A 27,174-nucleotide genomic window follows, 5' to 3' on the forward strand; every position below is an offset into this window, starting at 1 on the left:
ATCAGGTACTAGAAACTGTCAGGCAGCGATGTTAAAGATTGGGGGGGGACCCAAAAAACTACCATATGGTCATGGTAATTGGACTAGGAACCCTTGCGAATCAAGAGAGGTTTCAAGAAGAGATCTCATGCTGGCCACAAGGAGTTCTGGAGTGCCAGTTCATATCTACAAATTACAAGAACTTTACTTTTAAAGGACACATTATTAAAGGAAGATGTCAATGCAATTGTGAAAGTGGGTTCTCTGCTTCACATGTTGAAGACAATTGAGAATCTGAGATCTTTCTTTGGAATATTTTTGGCTCTTTGTCAGCCAGAGAGTATTGGGGAGTCTATTTTCAAGAGAATGAATCCCAAGAAGTTATTGGAAAAATTGGAGGCCAAATGCAACAGTATGGAGGAGGTTGAGAGTGAATCCACTTTTAATGTGCTGTGCGTTACTGGAGCCGAGGAACTGTGGAGACGAACATGGCTGGCTTTTTGAAACTGAGGAGAGTGATTTGATCACAGCATGAAACTTGAGGGGAAATTTTATTAGACAACTACAAGACCTGATATACTATTTGGGGCACAGTGTTCAAGCAATTAAGAGGCAACATGAGCAATGGATGAATGTGGCAGAAATGAGAATCATTGAAATGGATGTATGGGAAGGCTAGGAAGGATTAGTATTAAGATATGAGGTCATTAGAAACAAATGGAGAGTAGCCCCAATTGGAAATAAATATATCGAAAGCCGATTGAGATGGTTTGGCAATATGCTAAGAAAACAAGTGACCCCAGTAAGGGCATTTTGATTAAAAGAGCATGAACAGAGGACAAGAGGAAGACATAAAAGGACTTGAAGAGCAAAGGTGAGAAAGGGCGTGAAGGCTTTTTCACTGACCAAAAATAGAGCCCTAGGAATACAAAGGTTTTGCAAAACAGGATTCACAAATATGACCCCAAATAGCCGGGACAAATGCTATTATGATGATTAGGGGTGCACATGGAACTAGTAGAACCGGTAAATCGGACCGGAACCGACCAAACCGCACGGTTTGGTCCGGTTCTGAAGTGCACCGGTTCCAATTCCGGTTCCGAAAATCAAAGAACCGATTAGTTCAATTCGGTTCTCGGTTTGGGGTCTTGTAGAACCGAACCGAACCGAATTTGGAACCGGACCGTAGAACCGAACTTGGAACCGGACCGAGTTTACAATATATTTTAGTTGTCTATTTTCTTAGTTTACAATATATTTTAGTTGTCTATTTGACTCATGATTTATGGTTTACAATGCACCCTTTGATTGTTTCTATAAATGTCTTTTTGCACACCTTACACAATATCTAAACCAGTGTATCAAATAGCGTTCGTAGCGTAGCGGTAGCGTACGCTACATAGCGTAGCGTAGCGATTTCGCTACGTAGCGTTTGAAATAGCGTTTTTCCCCTGTAGCGTGCGCTACAAGGGTCGTAGCGTACGCTACGGATATGTAGCGTGTAGCGCAGGTAGCATACGCTACCTGTTTGGTATTTTATTTTATTTTTGTTTTTTCAGTGCAGGAAACAGTGGTGAACTCACACCACAAGCTAAACTTAAGTTAAAAAACAAAAAACCTAATTCTAAAGGGCTTTCACCCCCAAACCGCAACAGTCGATGCAGCTGCTCTCCCCACCCTTCCATTTGGAGACCCAAAATCTTCTCACAGGGCCAATCCAACGCTGCCAACACTGCTTCTCTCCCCACCCTTCAATGTTGTGGTCGAAAGTCAGCTGCCAGACGCAAACCGACGTTGCTCGTCTCCCCACTTTTCAATCGTGAGTTGGAAAAACTACTTCCAGAGGCAAACCGATCGCTGTGTAGCTTCAATATTTACAGTTTTCAGCGATTCAATCTCATCTTGAGACAAAAATAGGTATGCTCCTTCCTTTTTTTTGAATTTTTTCAATGTACAATGAAAATAACTTGGTATTTTCAATTTTTTCCTCAATTTTTTCCCTTTTAAAATGCTAGTTACTGTCGGTTTGGTGTTCTTTATACTTTTTTCTTTTTTTTTCTGTGGTATGGCCCACGTGGGCCCCGCTGAGGTGCGTGAAGGGGTGGGATGTGCATTATTTTCTATGGTGTGGCACACATGGGGCCCATTGAGGTGCGTAAAGGGGTGGGATGTGCATTATTTTCTATGGTGTGGCCCACGTGGGGCCCACTAAGGTGCGTGAAGGGGTGGATTTGCATTATTTTCTATGGTGGGCCCACTGTGGTGTGCGTATGTTTATTTTTGTGATTCACTGATTTATCTGTGACGTGTTTTTTTTTTGGGTCAAGTAGTGAACTAAAGAGAGAAGAATGTTTGAAGAAAAAGAGAGAGAGAAAGATTTTGCATGGAAATATGTGGCTGATAATCCACTTGGACAATCTCATAGAAATTATATGCTATGCAAATTTTGCGGTTAAAGATGTACGGGAGGCGTGACTCGCCTAAAGCATCATTTGGCCGGAACCCAAAATGGGATAAAGCTGTGCCCAAAAGTGACAGAAGAAGCCAAAGAGGAGTGTAGAAAGGCTTTAAAGGAATATCATGATGGAAAAAATAAAAGAAATGAGGTGTTTCGAGATATTGGGAGAGGGGGATCAACATATCTTTCTGGTTCTGGCTCTGCAAGTGATAGCGCTAGTGTGGGTAATGATGCTTTCATTGGCAGCCAACTTGGTAGTGGATCTTCTGGTAATCAACCAATGGCAAGAGCAAGGGGTCCTATGGATCAATTTGTTAGTAGTGAGCAACGTCAATCCACATTGAATTCAAGGTGGAAGAAGGAAGAAAGAAAAGAAGTATGCAAGGTGATTGGAAGATTTTTTTTTGGGAATGCTTTGTCATTCAACCTGTGTAATAGCCCATACTTTTCGGCAATGTGTGAGGCTATTGGCAAGTTTGGACCGGGATTGAAGCCACCAACCATGCATGAGATGAGAACATGGATACTAAAAGAGGAGGTTGTTAATACTGATAGTTTAATGAAAGCATATAAAGCTTCCTGGAAAACTTATGGATGTTCAATTATGTCTGATGGATGGACGGATGGAAAGAATAGAAGCATCATTAATTTTTTGATTAATTCTCCGATTGGAACAATGTTTTACAAGTCTATTGATGCTTCAGATTCAATAAAAGATGGGAATTTGTTATTCGAATATCTTGATGAAATTGTGGAAGAAATTGGGGAAGAAAATGTGGTCCAGGTTATCACGGATAACCATTCAAGCTATGTGAGTGCTGGGAAGAGGTTGATGGATAAGAGGAAAAGGATATATTGGACTCCGTGTGCTGCAAATTGCATAGATCTGATATTGGAGGATATTGGAAAAATGAAAATATATTCTGAAACGCTTGAAAAGGCAAGGACAATGACGAAGTTTATTTATGTGCATGGAATTGTATTGAGCATGATGAGAAGCTTCACGAATAACCATGAGCTTCTACGGCCGGCAGTAACACGCTTTGCAACATCATACCTCACCCTTCGAAGTATTTACAAGCAAAAGAATGGTCTTATAGCCATGTTTGCATCGGAACAATGGTGCTCATGTTCTTGGGCAAAAAAACCTGAAGGAATAAAGGTACGGGTTATTATAATGTTTGATCCGAAGTTTTGGCCTCATGTTGCCTTATGTGTTAAGAGCACCATGCCATTGGTAAGCGTTTTAAGAGAAGTAGATTCGGAAGAGAGGCCAGCAATGGGGTTCATTTATGAATTGATGGACTCAGCGAAGGAGAAAATTGCATTTAATTGCAATAATGTAAAAAAGAGATGTGTTCCAATGTGGAACAAAATAGATGAAAGATGGACTCCTCAGCTTCATCGTCCTCTACATGCAGCCGGGTACTATCTGAATCCTCAAATACGGTACTCAGGTAAGTTCTCTACACACCCTGAGATAAAAAGGAGGTTGTTTGAGTGCAGGGATAGGATGATCCCCCATGAAGAGCATGCTGATGCTGATATTCAGTTGGATGAATATGACAAGAGAAGAGGGGATTTTGGCTCTCGCCTTGCACTCGAAACCATGACAAAGCGTTCCCCAAGTAATTTATAATTTTATATTTTGATATTTTCATTGTTATGTAAATTATATTTTTATAATTGATGTAAGTATTTAATTAATTTATGTAGCTGATTGGTGGGAACGCTTTGGAGATAGAACTCCACAGCTTACGAAGTTTGCAGTACGAGTTTTAAGCCTCACATGCAGTACTTCTGGCTATGAGAGAAATTGGAGTACTTTTGAGCAGGTGACTTTTGTACCATTCAATATTCTAAATTGGTTAATTTTTATTTAGTAGATTAGCAAGTCTTTGATAATTGACTGACATAGATCATCACATGATCAAATCCACACAAAGAAGAGAAATCGGCTAGAGCAACAAAAACTCAACTCTCTAGTATATGTGATGTATAATATGAAACTGAGAGAAAGAAGCATGAAGAGAAGGGCGGCAATGGATCCAATATTGGTGGACCACATTGAATCAGATGATGAATGGATTGTTGAGAAAGAAGGCCCTGTTCTCCCAACTGATTCATCGTGGCTCGAAGATCAAAATATGGCCTTTGATATTAGTGCCATTACAACTATTCCGGAGTCTAATGATCCAGTTGACAACAATGCACCATCAACATCTAATATTTCTGAAGGAGTTTGCCCCCCACCTTCCTCAAAGAAAAGGAAGACAACTACTTTAAGTGTTTATAGTTATAGACTAAGTTACATGAATATTTTTAACAAAGAAAGTAAAAGACCAATGAATCTCTTCTTTTTTTTCTTTTCTTTTTTTTATAATGTGTAGGTGGTCCCATGGGAAGATTTCTTACTACTATAAGAGAGGAAGGAGATATAGGAACGAGTGTTCATGGTGTGGATGATGTACATGCAGATGTAAATGCTGATGCTGATGATGAAAGGCCTAGACCTGGTGACGAAGTGAATGAGGATGAAGACAACGACGATGACCTATTAGATATAGATGACTGATGGCCTTTAGAGTTTAGACACTAGAGTCTAGAGACTAATTATTGAGAATTTGAGATGTTGATTTTGAGGAATGTGACATTTGTATTGTACTTAATGCTCTTAACTTTGGGATTTTTATTTTGAAGAATGTGACATTTATATATTTTGTTTTTTTCTTACTATTTAATATTTATCATATATATATATATATATAATAGAAGTATTGTGTAGCTTACGCTACACGCTACGCTATTTCGCTACACGCTACGAAGGGTTGAACGCTATGCAACACGCTACCGCTATTTAAAACACTGATCTAGACCATTCATCAAATAGACCACAACATGAATGGACATGAGCTGGATTATAATTTTTTTTTTTTTTTTAAAAAAAAAACATGCAATAGGGCTAGATATAAAAAGCCCAGATCCGTAGAACCGAACTTGTTTTTATGGTCCTGAACCGGCTCGGTTCTAGGGTGCAAACGGTTCGGTTCCGGTTCCGATTTTCCTGGAACTGTTAGGAACAGTTTGGTTCCGGTTTCACCCTAGAACCGCACCGAACCAACCCGTGTGTACCCCTAATGATGATGGCATTGTGGTGGTGGTGGTGAGGAAAGTGATCGAAAGACTGGTCCAAAAAGCTCTTATCTGAAGATGAGGAGCTTGAGAAGAATCAAGGTTCAGAAACAGAGATGCTTGGAGTAGGTTGGCATGATATGGAGAAAGTGTGGAAACATAAAAAAATCTTACGTCCAACACGTTTGTAAGTTAAGGCATCATGGATTTGGTAAGTTTCCTTTCCCATAATGACACCACATGTGATGGAAGTAACGTCCAGCTTTTGTCTCCACCAAATCCTAAAAGAGGTTTTTTAATTAGAAGTGTTGGTGGAAATATAGCATTAAAACTCAAATACTTGCCTTAACTCAAAAATCTCTCGATTAACTCGGTCAATTTTTTTCTCATCTTGAACACCAAGACTCAGTATTTATTTATTGTTTCTAATTTTAATCTTTGAATGTCAAGTCTTGTCAAGTTTTATCGAATTTATTCCAAGAATTGTGAAGTCGAATCGAGTCGAATCAACCGAGTCAAACACATGTTGAACTCTTAACCAAGTCGTGACCAAATTGAGTTCATTTCGAGTCTTGATGAAATCTTTTCTAATTCGAGTCGATTTTTATTTTATGAATTTTCAGACAAGGTGAAAAGGGAACAGTCAAATAGCATGTGATTATATATTTCAATTTTCAATAGATGCTAATTCACCTCATCTTGGTGACAAGCAAGGAGGAGTGAAGACCTCCAATTTCAGTGGGTTTTTCTTCGCTCAGAACTCCAGTTTCTGTTGTTGTTCAAAATATTTGAAAGGAGTGGAGAGTATGAAGGTAGTGAATTCTTAAGGTATTGAATTATTTCATTTTGGACTAAAGAAATGTCTAGAAATGAATAGAAGGTACCGAATAGCTTTTTTATCTGAATTTGGTGTGCAAGAGAATTCGAGCGAGAAAGGGAAACAGAAATTTAATAATAACCATTTGGCATGCAAATTTCTCCTAGTCAAAAGAAGAAGAAGAAGTCTTGGCATTTGAGATTGAAAAACCCACAACAAAGAAACGAATGGCCTGTTTGGAATGGTGTGCCGTAAAGGCTGTTATGGGGCCGTAAAGGTAACGGTGGCAACCGTTACACGTTACAGGGTCGTAACAGCCGTTATGGAAAAAATTGACCCGTACTTGCCATTAACAGCATGTAACATCCCCTATAAAGGCCATAATAGCCCCGTAATGGTCTATTACGGGACATATATAGGTTTTTCATACTTTTTAATCAACATTACGAGGCAAACACAGGTTTTTTTAGGGTTTTTTCAATAAATAAAAAATAAAAAAGAGAGACCGTAACGGCCGTTACGGGGCCATAACAGCCATTATGCCCCGTATCGTAAAGGCAACGGTGGTGGCCGTCACGGCCACTGTTACCGTTACAGAACACCTTGGTTTGGATTGAGAATTATGGTCGTAATGTATTGTAAAAGTGTAAATTACAATACCTCTCTCCTGGAAAACACCTAATTTGACCATAATAGGAGAAAATTCCCTGTCTCCTGTAATAAGAGACGATTTCCGTGTTTGGATAGGCGTAGTAAAATCATAATGATGATCCTTTTACACTACTGAAATGTCAAATCAATAGAAAAATAAACTGATGTGCCTGTTTGGATAGGAGATTTCCACTGCAATTCAATGTAAAGTTGTAATGATTACAAATTCCTTATCTCCTATTACATTTGCATCTAATTGCCAAATTATGTGTTGAACTGTGCGTGTTTAAACAAACGTTGTAAAATCGTGATGATGGCACTTTAAAATTACATTATGACCATAATTTACAATCCAAACAAGGCCCAAGATATCTTTCTCTTCGAGACTGCTCTCTCCATCGTAATTCTAAATTCAAATAGGTACAGATCAACATAAAGTAGTCAAAGATTCTTGTCTCTTTCCTTTGTTTGTTTTTTAGAGTAAATATATAGAAAGAAACTCAACATGGTATCTTTTTCTTTTGTTTTTTAATTACTCTAGGATACTTTTGATTCTAGATGACTCATTTTATTATTTTTTTAGCACAGTAGATGGTTGTAAGACCCCTTTATAATATAATATTCTATCAAAAACTCAAATTTTCTACTCTAAATTACCGCACTTAAACAAAAAAGAGAGAAAGGACAAAATTTACATACAAAGGAACATCCACTCTTAACATTTACCAATAGCTCAACCCTTTAGTTTAGGTAAATTGCCAATCAGTTGATAAGTTTCATGCCTGGTTTTACGGAGAAGTGTTGGAAAAGATAGAAGCATCAAGAAATCCATGAATAAGAAGAAGAGCTTCAAGTATAAGTATCATCAGATTACAATAACACGAATCAATCTTTTCTCATTAAACCCCAAAAGCCCAAAATATAAACAGCTTTCTGTGTTTAAGGAATAAAATTTACAGAACTTACAAGAATTAAGAAGTCCTTCGTCAGGCGATTTTCATCGTCGATATTACGATCTAAGCTATCACCACGATTTGCACTGCCAGTTACAAATATTCAAGAACTGATTTAAGGTTAACTAACTAGAAGTCTATCGTGATGCATAAAAAAAATAATAATAATAATTATTAAAAGAGAAGTAAAAACAAAAGGGAAAAAAAAAAACTAATAGTCCAACCAAAAATAAAGTTTTGAGTGTTTGAAAAAACCTCCGACCAATTACAAAACGTATGACCACACCCTTCTCCTCAAGTTTCCTCAATGCATCACCTGCAAGCCATGCTAATGGATATAATTCATCACTTGTATATGCAGAAATTCTTAGCATCATTCATAAGATAAGCCATGCTCTTAAAGTGTATGCCTAACTTAAGTCCCAAACAGAGGGCAATTAATGGCTGAGAGGTTTGCATTTTAAGGTATGGGACAAAAGATGAGGTGGAAGAAGTAATCGGAATAGATAATAGTAAGGTCTGTGGGGGAAGGGAGATACAGGTCAAGAAATCTAAGTATAAGTCAGTGCACAGCTGATAAGAGGAAACAGGCAGTTGGGAACACAGAGAGGCTGAATGCTCAAGGCCCAAGGGGTTCCAAAGCAGTTGATCGGATGCAAGAAGGGTTAGGGCCCAGAGCAGAGGATGATGGAAGCCAAAAAGGTGAGTGAGATTATGAGAATCTGCAGCCGAATAGATGCAGGGAGGAAGGCGAAGTCAGTAGCAGGTTTTAGGAAACTCTTTAATGGCTGACGATAGGACAAGTTAAAAGCTAACAACGAACAGGTTCGGAAGGTTTAGGGTTAGGATTAATGGGCTGGCTGTGTCCGTCCATGACAGCTCATAGGACAGTTCAGGGACAGATTGTTGTGGGTAGTCCCATAGACAGTAATGGACTGGTACAGGGCTGAGATTTGGGCTGGAATCTGGAAATTGACTGGGAGAGGTAGTTAAGAGCTGAAAGGGAGACTTTTAGGGTACAAATAGCAAACAGTTTGCGTATGGTGGTTATATAGGTTTTGGGATTAACTGGGGCTAGAAGTAAGGAAGGAAAGGAAAAGGGAAAAGAAACCAACCAAGGTACCAATATTGATGTACAAATATGAAGGAATTAACTAGAAGAAGAATCATAGCTATTTGATGGTTAGATCCTCCAAGATTTTGAGAAATAACTTCTTCACTTGCAACAGAAAATAAAATAGGAGCAAGAACGAATGTGAACTCACACCACAAGAAAACCCCTATGGAGTCAAAACAAGGTGATCTAGAAGCATCACACCACTATATTCTAGAAGAATCACTCCCCTAGGCATGAACCCAATCGCAGGAAACTAACAAAAGAAAGAGAGAAATAAAAACACCTTTCATTCAATCATTTCAATGATTAAGTATTATCATTGTTTATGTGTATGGCCTCCTGCCTTTAGGTAGCCTACAAATCCCACCAAGAATTATCTAGAAAGATATCACTAGAATGTTCAATGCATAATTCATGTTGGTCGACAATAATAAATACTTAATCCCTCTCAAACTCATAACAAAGGGAATGACAAGGAAACGAACTAGATCAACGACCATATTTGATCCTATGTTTAGAATTGATTAGCATTCAACCCAACAGTCAGATCTGAGCTGGTAATCCAGCAACTTCCAATTTGATCTTAAAGTCGTCCAGCTGTCTGATTAGTTCGAACTTTCAACCCAATAGTTAGATCTTCAAGATGGTGAGAAGAATAGCAAGTTCATTTTGAAATTTTATTTTATTTTATTTTATTTTATTTTATTTTTTAATTTTGCTGATGTTGATGATCTTCTCTCCTTTTTAGTATACATGAGTCAATCTGGGACATTTCCATGGCTTATGATTATTGTTGTTATACAATAATTCAGATGGGATGATGTTCAAAAGCTGAAGAATGAAGAATGTATAGGCATCAGGAAGATAAACAGGAAAAAGAAAACAGAAAACCGGGTTGTATTAGCAGGATGATGGTGAAGATCCAGCATAAAGCGCTCTTTTGAGAATGGTTATAGCTAGAAAGTATGGGGAGATGGAAAGGGGTTAGGGTGGGGGTTGTTATTGTTGTTGGTAGTTCATATGGAAGGACAACTTAGGAGATAAGTCAAGAGGAGTGGGATCTTTCACAAAAGGGCTAAGGTTTGAGACAGGGACAAGTGATAGAATTCACTTTTAAGAGGGATCTTTCGATTGGTGTCACAAAACACTGGGGCCACTTGCAAGATTATACTCCCATACAAAATATATATAGGGGAATGCTCACCTGCGCACCTTTGCACACGTGTCATGGGCACAGAATCTGTATGGTCCATGTGATGTGCGCACCTTTGCACACGTGTCATGGGTGTCTAATCTGAACGGTCCATGTGATGCAGAATCCCATGAAACCCCAAAACACAAATTTTCACCCTGATCTAAAATTCTCGTGGGCCATAGCAAAGAGAAACGCAAATCAAGGGAGGAAACTGTTTTCATTTTTCATAGCCCACCAAAGCTTTGGTTCAAAGTAAAACTTTGGGTCCAAGGATTTCATGAGGTGCTGCTTCACATGGACGGTTCAGATTTTGGATCCCCATCACGTATGATGGGTTCTCAAAAAAGTTTGCACCAGTTCCGTGCGAACTGGTGCACGGGTGAGCATTTTCCGTGTGAACTGGTGCACGGGTGAGCATTTCCCTATATATATATCTATATTCAAATCAAAGATTGTTGCGAAACATCAGAAAATAAAGTGGTGTGAAGCTTGACTTTCTAGAGAAATTTGTCGGACTTCAACCTTCAAGATTTGAAAATCTTCTCAAGTTGTTTGATGAGGTCCACCTTCCTACAAATAGGGTTGAGCAACGAATTTGGGCTCCGGCATTGATGTTTAGAACATGTGCCAATTCTAGCTTAAACTGCTACTTCCCTCATTTATTCAAATTATATCAGTGAAATTTAGCATGAGTTATGTCAGATAGCAAAGCATTGTAGAATTTTATATATATATATATATATATATATATATATATATATATATATATATTCAAATCAAAGATTGTTGCGAAACATCAGGAAATAGAGTGGTGTGAAGCTTGACTTTCTGGAGAAATTTGTCGGACTTCAACCTTCAAGATTTGAATATCTTCTCAAGTTTTTTGTTGAGGTCCACCTTCCTACAAATAGGGTTGAGCAACAAATTTGGGCTCCGGCATTGATGTTTAGAACATGTGCCAATTCTAGCTTAAACTGCTACTTCCCTCATTTATTCAAATTATATCAGTGAAATTTAGCATGAGTTATGTCAGATAGCAAAACATTGTAGAACCAATTATCCAATTAGTATCAATAAAAGGTCTAATGTTCCTTTACCTTTGCTTCACTCTGATTTGCAACGTCCATCTCCAATTGTCTTTGTTTAGTTTCAAGTATTTTATGTCCTTTATTGATGGTTGCACTTGAACCACTTTGATCATCTTATGAAATCTAAAGATGATGTTTTCAACTTCTTTAAAATCTTCATGTTAGTAGCTTCCATTCATTTTGATAGGAAAATCAAAGACTTATATTCTCATAAATGTGCAGAATATATTTCATTTAATTTCATTGTTAGTTCTACAGAGCTCCACTTAGGGTTGCAGTCTTTGTCTGGCTTGTGGGGTGTAAAAGGATTCTCATCGTGGACCATTGTTCAAAGTATCCCCGATATTATCCTTTTCTCCAGCTTGTCAATACCGATAATATTGGCAATGTATTGTTAAGTATTGCCAGTATTTTCGATTGTGTAAATTCCAAGTGTTGCTTGTATCGCCAATGTATCGATATCACCAATATTTTCGACTGTGTAGATTCCAGGTGTCGCTTATATTGGCGATATCTCAATAATATCACCAATGTATCGATATCACCAAAAATATGTTTGTTAAAAAACTTTTCATTTCAATTTTTTATGGGTGAATGGTTGTATCTAATGTTCAAATTGTAGATGATAATATCGATCATATAATAATTTATCACTATTGCAACATGGGCGATATAAGACCAAAGTCTTTCATTTCCTTTCCAGCTATCGACGATTTCTCAAAGAAATATCGTGTTGTCAATATTCTGAAATATTAATGGATATTTGGATGAAATGTTGGATGGATAGTTGGATGGGTAAATGGTATGGATGGGATGGTTGGACTAGTTTCTTACAATGGCACATGCTTTTAGGCCCCCATTAAATGGAAACTTATTATGTATGCATTCTTTTTGCAACTTTTTTTTTATTATTAAATATACAAATATGTGTATTTTAGTATCTCCTGAAGTTTCACTGAAAAAATCCATCATTTTCCCAATATTTCCGACATTTCCGGTTATCAATGATATTATCAGCAATATCGATATTGTTTCCGTATCCCTGGCTAGCAAAACTTGTAGTGATACCGATACTTTGAACACTGTTGTGGACAACCTCCAAAGGAGAGTTTTGATCCTCCCCAATATGTGTTTGATGTGTGAGGAGAATGAAGAGTCGATTGATCATTTGTTCTTGCATTTCTCTTTTGCTTCTAAAGTTTGAGCCCATTTCCTAGGCTTGCTTCATGTGGATTGGGTTATGCTGGAATCGGTTGAAAAATTCATGCGGGCTTGGCATGGAGGAGTAATCAAAGCTAAGAAAGGTAAGCGGAGATTGATTCTTATGGGGGGTTTTTGGGCTATATGGGAGGCTAGAAATGGTAGATGTTTTCGGAATGAAAGTATGTGGGTGGAGGAGGTTATTAGACTGATTAAAGGGTTTGTGTCAAGTTGGGCTGTGCATGTAAAGGCCTGTTTGCCCGGCAATCTTTTTGTTGCCTCTTAGTGTTGTGTGGGTTGTATTCTTTTCCCACTTCCGCAGGTTGTTTATAAAATCTTTGTTATTGTTGAATAGAAAAAAAAAAGTATATTTCATTTAATTTCTAAACCTACTTGTTGGACGATGTTATTGAATCTCGAACGAGTACCAATTGCTCATATACACCCCAACAGAATGATCTATCCAAGAAAACAAACTAACATCTCCTTGAAGCTGGGAAAAGTCCTACCCAAGTGCTCCAAATCTGTCATTGTTTTCTATATTAATTTCTATTTCTCCATAAATGTTTGGCTGTGGGTGTTTTGTTTATGTTTCTAGCATTGGGTATTCCAATTCCAAAAGAGGATATAAGTGCTATTATTAATTATCTTGGGTACGATGCAAGGCATTTATCTATATGGATGTGACTTTTCTCTAAAAGAGTAATGTTGGTGTGATTCAAGTGAATCACACGATTCAACTCCTGAAGAGGACAACTGTTTTCATTTTAAAAAGGGCGAACTCAACACCTATAGCTTGACTGCATGTTAACTTTCCATACAGCAGCAAGTTCTATGCCAACATGCCACTTGAATAAAACATCCATACCATGCGAACAGTGGACCACCAAATGAAGATCACATAAAACAAAAATTAGGCCAATAATATCGTCATATGGGCCATACATTTGGACTCAATGAACAAACTTTTGGTCAAAGGCATCTCCATTGTGGGACATTCATGACGAATGTGTTGGATCTTACACAAGTGTAACATGACAGCAGATGGATGGCATGCAGAAGTGATCCTTCATATATGTGTGTGAGCTTAGAAAACCTCTTTCCAATAAGAAAATTATTGCATACAGCCAGATCTATGTTAACTAGTCGTGCAGCCCCATCTTTCCCAGTAAAATTCCACCTCTCATTAATGATGACGAAATTTCATTAAATCTTAAAACAATACAAGGAAACAAGGCAGTTCAGAAGTGGCCTTCTCATCACTAGATCAGATAGTAACCAGCCATGGCTAGAGACTGGCAAACAACAGAAAACAAAAAGACACCCAAAAGGAATAATATCCCACAGCACCTCCCACTCCACACCCTCAAGATATCCTCTAAAGAACATCCACGAAATTCGTTCCTAGCCAACGCCCACCCAGTTGTCATGAAGGAAATGTCTTTCTCGATTGTGCTAGCTGGACAAGATTGTCTTCAATGATTCTTCTATTCCTCCTGCCACAAACTCTACAAGATGCCATACGGAAACATCTTCCACACTATATGCCTGATATCCTGAAATGGCCTGCATTTCAACTGTTAATTACCACTGAAAGAGAACCGCTAATAATCCAAGCAATGTTGAACATGCTGAAAAAGTAACACCATGTCTCTCACAAATTCACAGTGAAAGATCCACTATTTCTGTTTCCCGACTACATTTCACTCGTGTAGGAAATTTGTCCCATGCAAACAGTAGGCCCCACGATGACAATCAACTGGCTCAAGAATGGGGCTGATCCAATATTAGGTGACCTACACCTGTCGGTTGAGTCAGGCCACCAGTTTTACATAAGTCCAAATGTGTGGCCTAACTGATGAGATTGCCAACTTGATTTTATGCCATGCATGATCTTCATTGTGGAACCTACATTTATGCTATGGATGTCTTGACCACGTGGCATGTGGCAGAAAAGATTGCATTGTATGGACGGTTGGCATGCTACTGAGCTGCATGTACTTGATGCTTCTTTTCTAAAAAGGAAAGCCAAAACAAGTTACCTTCAGCAGGTGAACCGTCATTCAAGGGGCAATACACTCGAATATCGGTAGCATTACTCTTTTAAAAAATATTCCCCTTTATTCTTCACAGGGTGAGTATCTTACCCATGCTTCTTAGATTCAACAATAGTTTTCTACTGTTGATAGCATAACTCTTCCTATTCTTGAGCCTCTTGTTCAATCTTATGATAGTGAATCTCTGAGTCCTTCCCCATCTACTGTTACTTTACCTCCTCAACAAACTGAAATTCCAAAAGCATATGTTCAACCAAAGGACTGGAAAAGAAAAAGGAGGCTACCTCTCTCTTGGTGCCATTATTCCATCTGATATCCCAGATCCCAGTATTTTTTCTTCTGTTCCTAGCACTATTCCTCCAGACAGCGATCCAAGTGAACATCTGATATCCCAGATCCCAGTAATTTTTCTTCTGTTCCTAGCACTATTCCTCCAGACAGCGATCCAAGTGAACTTCACACATGTATTGTTCATCCAATTTCAAATTTCAATTTTATAAGCTGTCACTCTCTCCTTCTAATCGGGTATTTTTCTCCTGTTTCATACTTCCAAAATCGTCAAGCATTATGATATCCCAAGTAAAAAGAGGCTATGCTTAAAGAAATGTGAATTCTTGAAAACATAAAAAATCAGGCATGGGTATTTGTGAAGTTACCACAGGGAAAACGTGTTATGGGTTGCAAATGTGCATTTACATTGACGTACAAACCAAGCAGGAGTAATAGAGTGGTATAAAGCATGATTAGTGCCCCGTTTCATGGGGTTGATTTTCGTGAGACCTTTGCCCCAGTTGCAAAACTGAATTCTTTGCAGATATTAGTCCCTTGTTACAAATAATTCTTCGCCTATATATCAATTAGATGTCAAGAATGTATTCCTTCATGGAGATCTTCAGGAAGAAGCACATTCATCTTCATCCCTAGGATGTCACTCATTGATTCTGGTTGATACAGTTTGCAAGCTAAGAAGGCTATTTATGATCTAAGACAGTCTTGTTATACATGGTTTGAGTGTTTCAAAAATGCAATGTTGAAGTGTAGATACTCATGGATACATATCATACTTTATTCTCTAAGCAAAATGCCATAAACACGATTATGATTGTCTATGTTGATGGCATGGCTATTTCAGGAGATTTACTGAACTTCAACAAGAGTTTGACATCAAGGATCATTGTCCCTTGTGGTAATTTTTTGACAATTGAAGTCGCTCGGTCATGACAAGGAATAGTCATCTCTCAGCAAAGTATATCCTAAATCTACCAAGGAACTGCTTGGATTTGGAGATTTTATTTATTTATTTATTTATTTTTATTTTTTATTTGGAGGAAATTGGTGTTTTTGGGGAAACACCACTTCTAGAAAACAGTGAGAAATGAAAAACAGTTTCCTTTGATTTTTTTTCAACAACAATTTCTTTTTAAAAAATAAAAAATAAAAAATCTTCATTTACAAATCTATTTTTTGTAAGGAAAAAAAAAATCGTAAAATTTTTTACTCAAAGACATGACACTAGCACACATGGGACATTAGCACGTATGGGATGATTGAAGATGGATGGTGGCACATGTTGCACATATGGCAAGTTGACACATGCAGCACATGTCGAGTGCTTAAAGATGGATGGAAGCACATGGGGCATATGTGCCACAATAGCACATGGTAAACTTGCAAATGTGGGGTACTTTGAGTTGAGGGAGCACATGATGCAAATGTGACACATTGGGGCGTGATGCATGGATTAGAGTTGTGTGCCTTGAAAAGCCAATTTGATGACCTTGACTATTGAATTGATGAGTTTATATATCATGATGACCATGGATCTTGCGTGGACATTGTTATTAATGTCATAACTAATATGCAGGTATGTCTAAACCATATATAAACATGGGTTAAAGGAGAGGGTTTCCTCGATTCCCCTTGGGAACTTGAGTTTGAGCATAATGGCCACTAGTCAAGGGAGAGTTGTGCTCGATGGACCTCAGTACTCGGTTAGTCCATGACAATCAGGTTCTAAAACAAATCTTATAGTGATTCTTATGTGGTCATACTATTGAGAGAACCAATGACAAATTGGGCTGGTCTCCACCACCGGGCTCAACAACGAGTTTGAGGTCTTATCGGAAGCTGAGGCTGAAATGCTTCAAATCCCTTTCTCAATTGAAGAAGTTAAGAACGCCCTTGATAGTATGGCAGGGGATAAGGCCCCGGGGCCAAATGGTTTTCCTATCAATTTTTTTCAGCATTTTTGGGAAGTGATTCATCATGATGTTCTCGATTTTCTCTCAGCATTCCATAATCGTGGTAGGATATCCAAGAGCTTTGGTGCTTCGTTTATTGCTCTTATCCCTAAAGTGCCAGGAGCTGCCTCCTTGAAGGAATTTAGGCCTATTAGTTTATTGGGAAGCCCTTATAAAATCCTAGCTAAAGTTCTCGCTTCCCGTTTGAGTCGTGTTATAGGGAGGATAATTTCTGGCTCCTAGTGCACGTTCATTGCAGGCAGACAGATTGTGGATGTGGCTCTCATCGCTAACGAGTGTGTGGACTCTACCGTATCTTCTGGTAAGAAGTTAGTGATATGCAAGCTCGATATTGAAAAGGCGTACAACCACGTGCATTGGGATTTTCTTCTCTATCTCTTAAAGCAGATGGGTTTTGGATCGAAGTGGTGCAGATGGATCAAGGAATGCATCAGTTCGGCCTCCTTTTCTGTCCTTTTGAATGGCTCTCCAAAAGGTTTCTTTTAGAGTTCGAGGGGGCTCAGGCAAGGAGATCCCCTTTCTCCCTTCTTATTCATAATAGTAATGGAGGCCTTTTCCAGAATCCTTCTTAAAGGGCAGGCCGCAGGCGTAATCAGTGGGATTAACATCAAAGGGCTTCCGAATCCCATATCGATTATTCAATATGCAGACGACTCCTTGCTTTTTTCGGAAGCTGAGCCTGAGAAGGTTGAAAATATGCGCACAGCTATCCGTTGCTTTGAGGCAGTTCTGGCCTTAAAGTCGATTTAGCCAAATCCAAAATGTACGGCATAAACGTCGACAATGAGGATCTTGCGGTTTTGGCCAGCACACTCGGGTGTGAGTCAGCGTCGCTACCCTATTCCTTCATTGGGCTCCCTCTTTGCATCGATAGGCCTCCTAAAAGCATGTGGGGGAAAGTTATTTCCAGAGTCGAGAAGATTCTTGCGAAATGGAAGGGCCATTACTTATCTCTTAGCGGTCGTCTGACTCTTATAAAAGCTGCCCTTTCCAATCTTCCGATTTATTTCATGTCGCTGCTCAAGTGTCCCGCTTCAGTGTTGGCATCGGTGGAAAAGTGCAGACGTGATTTCCTATGGCACGGCAACGACATCGGAAAAAAATTCCACTTGATCAAATGGAAGGATGTGTGTAGAGGGACGGCAGATGGCGGGGCTGGATTAAGGGACCTTAAGGCTATGAATCAGGCCTTGTTAGGTAAATGGATCTAGAGATTGGGGGTAGAGAATGATAGCTTCTGGAACAAGGTTATCAAGCAAAAGTATGAGAAAGCGAGAGGCTGGTGGACGAAAGAATCCTCTATTTACAGATCGTCTGATATTTGGAAGGATATTCTTAAATCTAAAAGAGTGGTGACCTCCGGTATCAGTTTTGAGCTGGGAGATGGGGCAAAGATTCGGTTTTGGGAAGATAATCGGGCTCAAAGATAGATTTTGCAGATTTTTGCCCTGGCTCCAGTTAAATCAGTTCTCATGGTGGACTGCTATGAGTGAGTTGGCAACAAAATCGTGTGGAATGTCGTTTGCAGGCAGAATTTGCAAGACTGGGAAGTCAAGGAATTTGCAGAGCTTCTGGAATGCAACTCTGTTCTCTCCTTCCAACTGGTCTTTTGACAAGTTGGTTTGGAAGTACAGTAAGTCGAGAAGTTTCTCGATTTCGTCCTTTTTCAGTCTCATCTCATCCATCGGTATTGAATATCTGGATAGGGGGGAGTCGTTAGTCTGGAAGTATGCGGCCCCTCCCAAAATAGTGGCCTTTGGTTAGTTGCCGGGAAAAGAAAGATTCTCACGATCAACAATTTACAGAAAAAAGGGATGATTCTTCCAAATATTTGTTTGTGTTGCATGAGTCAGGAGGAAACAGTGGATCATTTACTGGTTCATTGTTCTTTCATCTGTCACATCTGGGTCGATTTTCTTCATTCTTTCAAGATCAGTTTCTGCTTTCCTGAGAGGACAAATTCAGTCCTGCAAGCGTGGAATGGTGTTCAGATGGGAAAGGAGAGAACAAAGATTTGGAGAATGTCGATTCTTGCTATTTGATGGTTTGTCTGGGAAGAACGAAATAACAGATGTTTTAGGGATGACGCTCATTCGGCTCAGTATGTTTCCTCAAAGGCGAAGAAGGCTTTGATTGAATGGGTTTCGCAGGTCAACCTGCTGAGGAATGTTGATTTGCTCTTCTTAGGAGCGTGATCTGCGTTGTTTTTGTTTCTGCTATCTCAGCAGATCTTTCTCAGTCCCAGTCTTTTGCTTTTTCTGTTGCTTTTTCTGTTCTTTTTCTGCTTTTGTTTTCTGTTTGTTCTTTTGGCTCGTTGAGCCCTCTCTGTTTTTGTTTCTATTTTCATATTAATGCATCTTCGTTCACTTTTCAAAAAAAAAAAACCAACTAGTTAATGCATTTTCCCTACCCCACATAGGACTATTAGTTTCCATGGATGTGGAATTTTGCTATTAGACTTGTTGCATACTTGCAATGAAGGATCGATTCAAGTCTCTTAATCAAGAGACCCATCGTTTTTGGTCTAGATAGATACTAGCTTTGACTAATCCTTAAACCTGATGACATTGGGAGTTCAAGTCCTTGATGTTATATGCTTTGGTTTGACTCATGAAGTTAATTGCAGTGGCTCGCATATGAGGCGTGATTGGTTGCATGCATTAGGATAAGGTTGAGGTCCAAATGATCCTGCAAGGGATCTACTGGTTGCCTAAAAACATTTTTATGGCTTAGATCTCATTGATCGGACAATCCAAGTGGTTTGTCACTGGGCCCAACACTCAAAAGGTTTTAAATGGTTTCATAAATGTTTTTAACTATCAATTTTTCTTAACCATTAAAAAAGTTTTAATCGCACTTGATGATTTCGATGGTTAAGATTTTGTGGTCCACCACTTGACTTGCATGGGTATTGGATCAAAGGTATCCCCATGATTAGTAGAAGGTTTAGATTAATTTGGGTACGTGCATAGGAGGATTACAGACCGTAGATGTAGTGGGAGATACAAAAGTCTGGAGGATGGTGGAGCACCATAATCACCCTAATTTATAAATAAATCATATGCCTAAGGAAATAAATAAAAAATTTAAATTTAAATATTAAAAAACAAAAAACAAAAAACAAATCCTTTGGATGTTGTCCCAACCCCTTGGGTGTCACTACATAGAGAGAGAGAGAGAGAGAGAGAGAGAGAGAGAACTCTCTCTCTCCACATCCATACATCCATGTGTGTTGTCCACCATTGGATGGCTCTCCTCCATTTCCCTAGCCTACTTTATGGCTTCATGTTGGCTAACAATCTCCTCCTCATCTAGAATAAATCTAGGAGAGAACCTTCTAGATTGAAGGTATGACATCACCGTTCTATGCAATTTTGTGGAGGTGGCGATCAAGAGGTAATCATATCCATAGATTTTGCTTTTCCTTTATAGATGCTTGATATAGAGATAGAAATCCTTAGAATAAGTTTTTTCTAATATGGATTATAAATAAGTTTAAATTTCGTTGCATTTCAAAAAATCCCAACAGCACATTGACACACTTGAAATGGGTAGTTGTACATGTTTCCCATGGCACAATGGTACATGTACAGTGCTTTAAGATAGATTGTGGCATATGTAGCACATTAGTATATGTGTGCCACTTGAAGGTGTTTGGTGGCAGATGTTGCATATGCCGCACACTAGCACAAGTCGCACATGTAAAGCACTTAAAGATGGGCAGCCATGTGGCATATGTTGCACAATAGCATATGAGGCACATGTAAGTCGTTTGACGATGAGGGTGGCACATGGGACATTGGGGTGTGTGGCACATTGAAACATAAGTAGTTCACTAAAAGATGGGAGATAGCACATGTCGCACGTGTGGCACAATGGAACATGTGTGGAGCTTTAAGATGGATGGTAGCACATGATGCACATGTGGGGCACTTGAAGACAAATGGTTGTATATGTAGGGTACATAGAAGATAGGTGGTGGCACATGTGACTTCCGTGTGGGGGCACTCTATAAAAAAAGGGGTCATTTCCCTCAATTTCTTGAGAGTAAAATTTCTTGAGTTTGGCCAAGAAAATAAAACCAAAACATTTTTAAAGAAAGAGAGGATATATGATAAAGAAATGGTGTTTCCAAGGAAAAAAAAAAAAAGCATGTTCATGGAAATGCATTTCCTAATTTTATATTTCACCGAATCCAAACAAATTAACTCTAGCTAGCTTAGTGCACACCCGTTAGATACCACAATTGAGCAGAATCACATACCACAATTAGACAATGGATACTTGTTACCAAATGTGTGAATATCAAGGTGTTATGTAACAGTAACGGTGGCCGTAACGGCCACCACCGTTACCTTTACGATACGGGTCATAACGGCTGTTACGGACCCCGTAACGGCCATTATGGTCTCTTTTTTTTATTGACAAAAAATACTGAGAAACCTATATTTGCCCCATAATGTTGATTAAAAAGTATGGAAAACCTGTATCTGCCCCATAACAGACAATTACGGGGCTGTTATGGGCTTTATAGGGGACGTAACGTGCCGTTAACAGCAATTACAAGTCATTTTTTCCATAGCGGCTGTTACGGCCATTACGACCCCGTAACGTGTAACGGTTGCCACTGTTACCTTTACGTAACGGCCTTTACGGCACACCGTGGTGAATATATCATAATTTGGTTGGTAAGCTCATCTATTTGAAAATCAAGAGGCTAGATATATCTTGAGCAATCATGAGCCAATTTAAGCATGTTTCACATTCATGTCATTACAGGCTGCCTTTTTTATCTTGCGGTACTTAAAAAGGTCTCCTAGTGGAGGTCTTTACGGCCTATGTGAGTAGGGTGACATCTGAACACGGATTTAGGAAACAGCCCACAAATCAATCAACGTGGAAAATAGTGCACAACTAGAAAGGGGACACATGTAAATGTATGTTATTTGTTTTCCACATTGATTTCAATAGCAATGAACTTGAGGTCAATAGTCAACAACGAGAGGTATCTCAAACAACTGTGGAGATGCCCATGGATTGGCTTTTTTAGAGGAAATCAAGACACTACTTTTCCACGGAAAAGTGTAATCACGAGTCACAACAATCAATTTCCACTAACCGTATCTGTGGAAAAAAAAAAAGAAAAACAATCGATTTCTTAAGGCAACCCCATTCCCAAACAGGACCTTATATTACAAGCATGGTCATCTAGATGTTAAGGCCAGTGTTTTAAGTATTAACGATATTGGCCAATATATCCCATGATATATCTTGTATCCCACCTGTGCGATGCGAAACGCACAAGTAGAGGAATATACCTCACATGTTCAATCCAGTGAGCATTTTCAAATTTTTATCCTTTTTTTTTGTAAATCATATTAAATTAGTGTCAAATTGGATTGGGGGCTTCGATTTCGAGATTTGGAGGAGATGGGTCGACTTGAGGAAAATTGAAAAAAATCAAAATTTTCCAATTTTTCCCAGATCAGTTGCAATCTTTGTGGCCAAACATAAAATTAAACATGTATGTAACTTGATCTAGTTATTCTTCTTTTTTTTTTTAATGGATTGCTTGTGTTTCCACACGTCTTCTTACATTTATAAATTATATGAATAAACTTTGAATATAATTGTATCAATTCAGCTAGACAGCTCATAGATTAGGACCTCATACAAAGAAAACCTATTATGTGACTTGTTTTTTGTAATTCTTTGATCTAGAAGTGTGTATTGATGTCTTTTTTAACAATCATGGAAGTTTCATTAAGAAATTCGACCAATTTCCCAATGTTTCCCCATGTTTCCAACAACACCGATACATTACGCGATACAACCGATATATCCCATGCGATAACCGCTACGTATCTGTATCCCAAGGGTGCGATACGTAACACGTTACCGATATTTTGAACACTGGTTAAGGCTTGCACATACATTCGTTGCGCTTCATCACATAAAGATTGAAGATCTACGACTAGCTATTGTACTCTAGTTGTTGGCAACCTTTTTATGTGGAAAAGTAAGAAACAACTGGCCGTTGCTTGATCAAGTGCCCAGGCGGAGTATTTTGCTATGACCCATGGAGTTTGAGAGCTCCTTTGATTAAAGACCTTGTGAACAAAGTTGGGAATTTTTGTTACTCTTTTGATGATGCTTCACTTTAATAAATTGGCTACCATATACATTAAATCCAATTTGATGTATCATGAGCATGCCAAAAACATCTGAAAATTATACAATCATTTTCTTCATGAGAAAGTCACTGCAGAGGAGATGAAAACATAGTATTAAAATTTGGACGATCAACTAGCAGTTTTTTTAACTAAAGGAATCGGTCGGCATCAACTGACATGTCACAAGCTAGGCACAATTGATATTCATTATCCAGCTTACGGGAGATTGAAAAAAGATATATAGTCATGCGAAGTACCATTGTGTTTTATACACTCTTCTCTTCTCATTTTTATTATTTAGTCATGAGCAAGGTGTTCCGTATCCATTACGATACGCCCGTAAAGGCCGATACGTATAGGTAACGACTATAACTGTTACGTGATACAGGGGTGAAACGGGACAGTTGGTTTTTTAAGACTTTATCAGCCGTTACGGTGGTCGTAAAGGCTGTTACGGGGCATAACGACCGTTACTCACATGAAAGTTGAAAAACGACCTTTTTTTCTATTTAAATAAAAATTTCTCATTTTCTCTTTTCTCATCCCAAAACCTCTCCTAAGTCATTTTATAACTAATTTCGACCACTCTTACTATAGTTTTTAATATTAAAACTGTAGATTAAAGTGATTTGAGTGAATAGAACCTTCGAGGGCCATTTTTAAATAATAAAAAAAATTGAAAAAGTAGTATTTATGCCTTTTTTCTGATTTCTAGTTCTAGTGCTTGATTGTGATGTGTAAACATTAGAGATTTATAATCATGTTCACAAATTCACTAGACAGCCCGATACAACACTCTCACCAAAGAGTGGACCGTTACAGTACCATAAACATGTTCAAAACAAAAAATGACTACATATTTGGAATATTTACATTATTCTGAATTTTCTAGATATTTTTTCAAAAATTTTCGAACAAATCTAAATTTTCAACTGTTACGAGGTCGTAACGGCCGTTACGCCTGGTCATGAGGAGTATCGTACTAGTCTCCTCTTTTATGTTGATAATAGTGTTAGTCAACTAACATATTCATCCCTAAAACTAATCTTTTTCTTTTATTTTCTTCTTTTCCTAGCCTCTGATTTTCCTTGCTAATCTCAATTCCTGACCTTTCCTTCCATCCACTTCCACTACGCAAATGTGAATGCAAGGGTAGACAGATTGTAAATCCGTGGCACAGGGAGATGGGATATCTAAATAGAGTATTATGTTCCCTAAGTTGTCCTTTTCAGCAAATTGTGTACCATTAACAATCATAATGTTCTTAAGTTTACAAAAGCCAGTTTTTAACAAGAACCTAATAAACAATTGAGTGAAATTTTCACGTAGATAATTTGCTTGAAATCCATGAGTTGCAAATGCTGGAACTGGATAGAAGTAGAATATTCTATAATGGGTTTGCTGGAGTAGGGTTGATGTCTTCTCAAAAAATTAATTAATAGAATTAAAAAAGCACATTCCAGAAGATGATAGGTAAAAAGCCTAAACATGCATTTTCCATGCATGAAACCTATCCTAGTTTTGTTAAAATGTCATGCCGGTGTGCGCACACACACGCACACACATCATGGTTCCCCACTAACCTTTTGGCATCCAGGAACTCCTGAATACATTTCGCTTCAAACGACCACCGAATCCAGTGTAAACTCCAATAACAGCAAGCAGGTTTTGATGTTGCATCTGATTCCTGAGGTAGCCCTGACTCTTTGCCTGCGTTAGTTCCATCTCAACTTCTGCTATCCTTTTTCCTAAATCTCTGAAAATCATTCAACAATGCATCAATTCCAGAACTAAAAGAAAGATAAAAAGAAGGAAATCTAACCCGCATGGATTGGCCAACCACAAAACACAAACACAACTCACAACTGTCTGCTGACATGGACTATTTTTATCTGGCATGCCCACTGTGGATGGGCCAAAGCCCAAAATTTCTCGCTGATCGGACTATCTTAACCAATGGATCATGGAAAACTAATTGAACAGCAGAAAGGAATATTAATGCAAGGATCCGTACCAACTGGATAAGAAGTCATCCAATTAGACAGCTAGGATTACCGGACTCAAGCAATCATGGATCATGGCCCATCAAGATCCAACTGGTACTTGATGTTTCTGATTTTTGTGGGCACAGGTGATATAGCACAAGATAGATAACTTCAATCGAAAATCCAGCATAGAATAAAAGACCAAATTCCATATAATAAAAAAAAATTTAAAAAAATAAAAATAAAAAAAATTACTTGCATCCAAGGGTGACTAGCTTGTCTTCAACAGAAAGGACTGTCGGCCTCTGCAATAAAATAACCAAGAACCAAGAAAAGGAAATTAAAAGATAAATAAATCAAGATCGAGAAGACAAAGTGAGAGAGAGAGAGAGAGAGAGAGAGAGAGAGAGAGAGAGAGATACCTGCCCTGAATTCTTCTTAAGAAAGTTAGACAACAGTAATCTGTTCTCAGCATCTTGCCACAATCTGACAATTATAAGATTGAAATTGGGGAATCAATGTTGGTGTTTGGATTGGAAAATCGGAGAAGGAAAGGAGAAAATCATCACCGGCCAGCGACGTAGAGCCACGCAAGGCAAGAGAAGAAGGCCATGATCAAGGATGACTTGTTAGATTTGGAGGACTGGGATTTCCACCGCCTGTCTTGCTTCATCACGCTCGCCAAGTTCTCTCGCAAGGGATAGCTGCTGCTGCTGCTGCTCTCCATCTACAGCAGGGTTTAAGACTGCGGCACAGAGAGATTTGGAGTGAACAGAAATGCGAGAGGAATAGGGGACATTGGGAATAACGGTTATTGGAAGAAGCTTCCGAGAGAAAGAAAGAAGGGGCCGTTTCGCCGTTGATTTTCAGGTGCTCTTTCTAGGCCCACGCGGCTCGGATTCGAAATATCCCTCCAGGTCCGACATCGCTGCTGTAAAAGCTCTGTGGGTCCATGATGTATATGTTTTATCTACGCCGTCCATCCATTGTGCCGGATCATTTTTTGTCGTGAGCCAAAAAATTAGGTAGATCCAACGCTCAAGTGGACCACACTACAGGAAGCAGTGGAGATAATGACGCCCACCGTGAAACCTTCCTTGATCTGGCAGGGGCCCTAAAATGATCCGGCAAAATGGATGGACGGTGTGGATAAAACACAGATGTCATGGTGGGACCACGTAACTTTTTCAGTATATCGGCATTGAAGGGGTCACTTCTGAATCGGAGTCGGCCTCACACGTGAACACACAAACCGCTGTCACTACCACCCACCGTATTTTAACCGTTTCGGGTCCAATTAGAAGTCATGTCCTGTTCGGGTCTCAGCGTTTTGGACCCTAACTAGGTTATAATAGGTCAGGACCAACGACTAGGTTATAATGGGTCAGGTCAGAGAGTCCTGCAAAAATTATCTTTTTGAATTACGGTCAATACTGTTTGTACGTTGAGGAGTTGTGTTGAGGGGATTTAGGGACAGTTTGATTTTCCATATCACCAATAAATACGATATAAATGAGTAATATTTATTTAATTAATGACCGCAGCGTTTTCAATGCAGACTGTGACGGCATACTTTTAAAGGCTAAAACTGGACATGGATTAGGTGGGTTGGAATCCACCGAGGTCCGTATGGGGCCCACTGTGATGTATGTGCCTTACATGTTGGTTGTCCATCCATTTGGACAGCTCATTTTAGAGCATGATCATAAAAATTAAGCAGATGTAAATCTTAAGTGGACCATATTATGTTGAACAGTTGTGATTGAATCCCCACAGTAAAAACTTCATGTGGGCCACAGGAATGTTTATTTAGTAATTACCATCTAACCTCTTGATAAATTTACAAAGACCTGGATAAAGAAACCACACAAATAATAGCTTGATCCAAAACTTTTGTGGCCCATGAGAAGTTTTTAATGGCCGATTATCACTATTTCTTATATTATGGTATACATGAGATTTGGATTTGCCTATGTTTTGGATCATGCCCTGTATTGGGTTTTTAAAATGGATGAATGGCATGGATATAAGTTGCATACATTGTGGTGGGCTCCATGGTCAAGGATCCCACCCACCTCAGTGGATACGGGGATTCAACGAAGCCGAGC

General features: G+C 38.8%; 2 protein-coding genes across 4 annotated transcripts in view; one reads left to right on the plus strand and one right to left on the minus strand.

The window, feature by feature from the left end:
* LOC131254855 (hydroxyproline O-galactosyltransferase HPGT3-like) overlaps positions 1-25,959 on the minus strand; it is a 48,479-nt gene extending 22,520 nt beyond the window's left edge. The window contains exons 1-6 of one of the 3 annotated variants that reach the window (XM_058255554.1): positions 25,636-25,954; positions 25,489-25,552; positions 25,322-25,371; positions 24,665-24,837; positions 8,246-8,306; positions 8,004-8,076 (exon numbers count right to left, since the gene is read on the minus strand). In XM_058255554.1, the coding sequence (XP_058111537.1) occupies positions 8,004-8,076; positions 8,246-8,306; positions 24,665-24,837; positions 25,322-25,371; positions 25,489-25,552; positions 25,636-25,793 (579 nt within the window). In that variant the 5' untranslated portion in view covers positions 25,794-25,954. Of the gene's footprint in view, positions 1-8,003; positions 8,077-8,245; positions 8,307-24,664; positions 24,838-25,321; positions 25,372-25,488; positions 25,553-25,635 lie in introns of all 3 variants that reach the window. The other 2 variants (XM_058255553.1, XM_058255555.1) reach the window with 2 other exon arrangements.
* LOC131254856 (uncharacterized) lies at positions 3,760-4,799 on the plus strand. Its single transcript, XM_058255557.1, has 2 exons — positions 3,760-4,065; positions 4,154-4,799. Exons 1-2 carry the CDS (start codon positions 3,801-3,803, stop codon positions 4,318-4,320), a joined length of 432 nt encoding a protein of 143 aa, XP_058111540.1. The 5' UTR covers positions 3,760-3,800; the 3' UTR covers positions 4,321-4,799.
* Positions 25,960-27,174: the final 1,215 nt, after the last annotated feature.

This window comes from Magnolia sinica, chromosome 9 (assembly GCF_029962835.1).
Source record: "Magnolia sinica isolate HGM2019 chromosome 9, MsV1, whole genome shotgun sequence".
Lineage (NCBI taxonomy): Eukaryota > Viridiplantae > Streptophyta > Magnoliopsida > Magnoliales > Magnoliaceae > Magnolia > Magnolia sinica.

What these genes read in the sequence shown, in the direction of transcription:
- LOC131254856 (XM_058255557.1), top strand. Translation starts at nt 3,801, where the DNA reads ATGTGGAACAAAATAGATGAAAGATGGACTCCTCAGCTTCATCGTCCT. An exon ending in CATGACAAAGCGTTCCCCAA is followed by an intron (nt 4,066 to 4,153) that starts GTAATTTATAAT and finishes TAATTTATGTAG; the next exon opens with CTGATTGGTGGGAACGCTTT.